Below are 6398 nucleotides of genomic sequence, written 5' to 3' on the forward strand. Positions count from 1 at the left end.
AGGAGCTAGATCTGCTTTTTTCTCCGAAGCATTTGGTGGTTCGGGCTCTGTCTCATTGTCACGCTGTGTCTTGGGGTTCATGTGGTACGTGAATGATGTGAAGTCTGCATGTGGGAATTGTCAGACTTTGCTGTTGTAGTTTAGTCAAGAAGAGTTTTTCCTGTATTGCATCACACTTGTGCACAAGGGTACTTCATGAAATATTAGCGTTCCTGTGCAGAAGAGTGTGAGTCGCTTCCCTGGACTCTGACATAGCTGAGCACCTAGCAGAATTAACATTCTTTTCTTTGTTTTCTGGGGCCTCATCTATTTCAGCTTTACTAAATGGATAACCAGGCATTTGAAATGCACGGAGAGAACCTGCGAAGCGCTTCCCAGGGAAAACAGTGGCCACAGAAAGAGGTACCAGTCATTTCCTTTTGCATCATTACAGAGCCATATTATAATATGACCTAATCCTATGTTATTAAGGAAGTCTTGGAGAAAATAAAAGCTCTGAAGAGCTATAATTGCAAAGGTCCTAAAATGCAAAGCTCCACATTCACCAGCTCAGATTTAAACTGTGAGACATTAATTCCCTGGCCCCACTTAATAACTAAAATCTTTATCCCATAGCTACTGGACTAAGTAATTATCTTTGGAGGGATTCCCCATTGATTTTAGCAGAAAGAGCTACTTAAAAGCTCCTCTTGTGGTAACATTTAGTATCTCTACAGAGTTACACATTAGTTTCACCTTTTTTTTGCCCTTGAGAGAAGTAATTTGATTTTTCCCAGTCAAGTTCTTACTTCTTGGGACTTGAATGGACTTCACGTGGTAAGAGTTGGTGTATCGCTCATCACCCGTTACATTTGTTTGCTATCAGTGCTGCTTCTTGGCTATAAATACACCGAGGGCAGCGATTTCCTCATGACATAACTCACTGTATAGCTTATGGTTATGGAATATGTGCAGCATCCTTTCTACTGGAAAACTAATTAGTGGGTTGGTGTTGCCGCTGTGAAAATGCCAGAAATTAAAGGTCCCTCGAATCTGGAAGATGAGGATTTTGAATGTGTTTAACTAGAACACCTCGTTCTCTGAGACTGGGTGCTGCTGTTGGGATATTTCACTGAGCTTTTAAAAGGGAGCCATTTAAACCGAATAAAAGATTATTACCAAATAGAACAGGGTGATATTTCAGCACTTTTCCACTGGCGAGGGAAATGGGCTTGTAAAGAGCTTTTGGCAAATATATTCATGTTAGAATCAGCAAGTAGTCTCCAACTTTATCATTTCTGCTTGTCCAGCTTAAGAATTCAACATACGCTGCTTGTTTTCAGCCATTCACCATCTGAAAAATGGGGCTTTTAAAAGGAGATCAAGCTATGCACCCAGAATCACCGAGGAGTTTTAAAATGACCATAGACAAAGGTTTGCCATGAATTGATGCTACAGGTCTTCAGTGTTTTGTCCTACAGCCTAGAAACAGCAATGAAAAACATCTAAAGTGTGTGTTAGATCTAATAAAGCTCTTTTTTTTTGTTGTTTTTAATTAATTTCAGGAAAGAAAGGGCGGCTGGTCCCTAATGAAAGTCTTTCTGGTTTGCCTGTTGGCCTGTGTGATCACCACGGCGATTGGGGTGCTGATCCTGTCCTTGGTTTATGTGAATAACCCTCCTTTTGTGAGAGACACCGATGGTGGAGACAATGAAGCATCTTCCCCAAACTCAGAGGAGAAAAGCGTGGATGTCAAATTCCAGTTCCTGAATCACCTGGGGAAATCAAAGGTGAAGGCATCTCTTTTCTGTGTGCTTCTCAAATGGGAGGGTGAAATGCTGAGGAGCAAGACTAGAGAGTAGCACACAGACCTTTTCATTCTTAGGATGGGATTCGAACAGATTCTTATGTTGCAAGAAAAAATGAACTCCAGGATCTTGTCCAAGCCTTGGTCCAACTCCAGCCCATTGACTAGATCATGGCACTAAGCGCCATGGCCAATATCAGTCTAAAAACCTCCAGGGCCAGTGAGTCCAGCACCTCCCTGGGCAGCCATTCCAATGCCTTCCAGCAGCTCCACACTCCCTCCTAACTTGGTGTCAGCAGCAAATTTGCTGATGTTTTGAATCTCAAAGTTTAAGGATATACAGAACTGACTTCCCAAATCAAAGTCCATAATGATGGACAAGAGGAGCAGATAATTGTGTTCCTGATATTGCTGTTTATCTCTCATATTAAAAATATCATTACAGCACAACATGAGATAGTATATAAATGATTGTGAGAAGCAACTAAAATACATAGAGAGGGAATCCTCACTGAGAAAAGGAATAGGTTGTTTCAGTGATCCACAATTAATCCAATTCTCCGTAACTTTCCAGGTATATACCTACCCGGGTGGTGAAATTCAGTGGGCAAGATTCAGGAATGACGTAAATGAATATCTAAGTGATGAAGAAATGGCATTTGGCAAAAGCATCAATAACCATCGCTCCAAAATGACTTTTGGAACCTTACGGATCAAGAGCAAAGGGCTTCGGGCTCCCCACTGGCATTTTAATGCCAACGAGCACGGCTATCTGCTGCAGGTATTATCTCATTAGCTCAGCTTTATTAATTGGTTTTGCCCTTTAGAGCATCATGTATATATAGAAAATGTCCATACATAAAAAAGATGACATATACATTAAATACAAATGTTAACAGGTAATAAAAGCAGAATTATTGATTGATTGATTAGTTTTCTTGCCTGAAATAACATTATCAACTGGAGATGCTTGAAATAGGCTCTTCAATGTTATTTGCAAGAGGAACAAACACTTGTGGATTCCAATGAAATAAAACCTGAGGTTAGAGGAGATTTTGGGCACCTGGAAGTGACAGAAGTTTATGTACTTATCCAAGTGCTTACAGTGATTTAAGAAATTACTATGATAGAGCTATCATAGAACCACAGAGATGAAGGACTCTGAAGGTTCTGAAGAAATTTGAAGACAAAATGATCTTTGGAAGCATAGGTGCTTCCAAATATCTCAATCATTAGCTTACTACTAAGAATAATTATTCATATTTCGATTTTGGTCAAAGGTGATTCCTTTATAGCTGCTCACAGGCTCTTGAGTACGAAATGGTTCAAGTCCAAGCCATGTGTGTTTGCCACATGTTCCTCAAACCTTCTAAAACATTGTCAGTTCTGGATTTCAAGTCACAAAGAGAGCGTGTCCGGATCTGTCTTCTCCTAAGAGCCTTCGGCTTATTCAAATTACCCATTTGCAATATGGATTAAATGAGAGAAGGTTGATTAGCATCGTTAAGTTCTGGTTCTGTTCCAGGGCACCGCCTGGGTGGGAGTGATCGGCCCAGACGACAGCGTGGTCACCACGTACAACGTCACGGCCGGCCAGGTCATTTTCTTCCCCAGAAACACCGTGCACTGGATCAAGAACGTCGGGCCGGACGACTGCTTGTTCTTGCTGTTTTTCACAACGCATGAAGAACTTCAGACCTTAGATGTAGATGACGCCTTTTTCTCCACCCCAGAGGATATCGCAGCTCGAGCACTTCGGGTCTGTATGATCGAATAGAGCTAGAATTCTATACATTAACATGACTCTATGTGTCGTAGGGAGGATCCTCCTTGTCTCAGCTGTTCCCATGTACACGTGTCCTTTGTGTGACATTGGGCCACCCTGTGTGTTCCTTAATACACAAGGAGAAATAAATGATGATACTCTCTCCAATAAACATATTTTCCCTTCTACTCTCCATATTCATTTGAAATTCATGGTGGATCCTCCATATTTCCAAGGGTAGAAGGGAAAATAAGTGAAGCCCAAAGCTAATTTCCCAATAGCCTTTGAATTCTGTGCTATGAGAAGATCTTATCGGAGACTAAGTTTATTTCCTTGTTAAAATGGATCGTATTTGAACCGAGTAATTAGTGTGTCCCATGAGCAAGAATATGCCCACAGTTTCTGCTGAGACTGAGGGATTTGCATGTTCAAAGCATAAAGTTGTGATAGACCATCCCACCCCCCAAAAATTGGATGGGACATGATGGAGTTTCCCTTCTGCTCTACGTTTCTGTGCTGAGAAGGAAGGGCAGAGCAGAGGAGCAAAATATTAATGGGCTAAGGGAATGAAAGAGATTCATCCACAAGGCAGAATTTATGGGATGTTTGATGAAGTAAAATTTTAATGAGAGAGGTTGCTGTGTGCATCTGTTGAATTAACGTGTGTTTTGTGTCCCGCAGCCACAAGGTGGAGTCAACTTCATCAGAACCTTCAAGAAACAAGCAGAAGATCAAGCGATTAACCTCCCATCAAACCTAAACGAGCTGGTACAAAATGCCACCTACGTGCAGTCCCCAGCCAACCTTGTGTGGCAATACTTCTACGATCTCAAAGGTATAGATGCATATAGAATTGTGTGCGAGAGCTCTCGGTGTTTCTAGAGCGGGAGAGGAGTGTAGTCAATTCATTCAAACAGGAGTTAAAAAAATAGAGAGAGAAATGATAGGAATTTAAGGAGATAAGACGAGAAAATATCTTGGGAATACATCTAATGGCTCCTAAGCAATAATCTAAACTTGTCAGAAATTAAAATCCAACAGGCCAGGAAGCTCTGCAGCAATTTAGTTGGAGAGTGATTAGTGCTGAGTTTATTAGAATATCTTGTGTTTCCATGTGAAACTTTAATGAATAAACACCTCATTATGTCCTTTTACAAATACAACTTCATAAACATCATTGAGCCATATTCACTGGTTGGTTTATCGACAATGATATTAAACAGCGCTCCGTCCAACCTGGATCTAGTGATTATCAGTGAGCACCTATGAAACAGCCGGCAAAACTTCATTTCAAGTAGCACAGTCAATTAAAAAAGCTTTAGAAAGCAAATATGGGTGTGGAGCTCCACACAGAGCTCATTGAGCTCATGAGGAATAAATGTGGACCAAAATGTTCTGCTGCACAAAATACTGTGACACACAATCAGGTTAACATGAATTAATACACTTAATATAACATGAATTAATATACTTCAAGTGTATTGCTACTGATTGCAATTTGGGATGGAAAAAATGGACTTGGGATTTTGCATTATGGTTGTTTGACCACAGAAAAATAGGTCAGCTAAATGGGATTTATTTTGGGCTTGTAAGACTTGAGCCCTTTAGTACGTAGTAATGATTTGAAGTTGGCCAATGCAAGCGGTGTTAAACCTGGTTGGAAATGCTGATGTCTTTGTTTTAGGGTCAGCAGAATATCCCTTCCCAGGAGGAATCTTCCAGTGGGCTCGTTACCGCATCAATGGCACCGGACTTAACGAAACGGAAAGAATCTTCAGCGAGTCACTGAACAAGGTACGTGCTTCCAATCGGGTACCGGAGCCATTTAAACACAAGGCCCACGGTGCGATTTGTGTCATCTATGACAAACGTAGACGATTCTCTGAGCGTTTTTGCTCTGCTTTTCAGCACGAAAACACCCTGACGTTGGCAACTCTGCGCATCTTCAGCAACGGGCTGGGGCAGCCGCATTTCCACTTCAACGCTAACGAGATGGGTTATGTCATTAGCGGCTGCGCGCAGGTAATTGGTGACATGGGTGAGGGAGATCATCATAAAACAATCACAGACCTGATGCTTCCCAACCTCAATTAATAATACTCCAATTAGTAGCATTACAGAACTTTGTAGAAGGAAAGTGAGGGTACAAATAAAATGTTGATCTCGGTTACATTTTTAAGCTGCTTCAGCAAAATCCCATGTGCTTGGGAGCACAAAATAAAATAGCAACACTTGATTTAGCACCTCTGAGGAACAGGTAGAGAAAATATAGGAAGGATTAAGATTTAGAGAACAGGATTTGATGATGTTTTGCACTCAGTGCAAAGATAATTGAGGTGGAATGATGAGACCTCACAATGTGAGTTAATGTGGGATCGGGGTCTCAGTGCAAACGCTGATTCTCCACTATCTGCAGCCATCACTGTGTATTTATCCACTATCAGCGCGCTGCAAATAGTTGAATATTGATCCTTTCATTGCAATAGGTCGGAGTTATTCTCTCTGGAGTCACCGCCAGCTTCAACATCGGCATCGGAGACGTCATATTTTTCCCTGTCGGTACCCAACATTACCTCAAGAGCGTGTGCGATGAGGATTTATTATTGATTTTAGCCTACAGCACGGGAAACCAGGTGAGAATCCGTATGAGCAAGGGGAGTAAATTATCCAGCCATCCATAATCTTGTAGAAATTGCTAGAAATGCTGTGATTTTTCTCTTTAAAATACCATCTTTTTCTTCCTAGCTGGAAACCCTTCGCATGAACGACTATTTCCGCGGCACCGCAGATCACATCCTTGCTCAGCTTTTTTTCAAGCAACAGGCCGAGTTCAAGAATTTCCCCTAA

General features: G+C 41.4%; 1 protein-coding gene across 1 annotated transcript; it reads left to right on the forward strand.

The window, feature by feature from the left end:
- Positions 1-324: 324 nt before the first annotated feature.
- DYNAP (dynactin associated protein) lies at positions 325-6398 on the forward strand (the record flags this gene model as incomplete). The annotated part of the gene is made up of 9 exons (XM_080362447.1): positions 325-402; positions 1545-1769; positions 2361-2567; positions 3312-3545; positions 4233-4386; positions 5236-5345; positions 5460-5573; positions 6038-6184; positions 6297-6398. The coding sequence occupies 9 exons, from the start codon at positions 325-327 to the stop codon at positions 6396-6398; spliced, it is 1371 nt and encodes a 456-aa protein (XP_080218573.1).

Source organism: Nesoenas mayeri (assembly GCF_963082525.1).
Source record: "Nesoenas mayeri genome assembly, chromosome: Z".
Lineage (NCBI taxonomy): Eukaryota > Metazoa > Chordata > Aves > Columbiformes > Columbidae > Nesoenas > Nesoenas mayeri.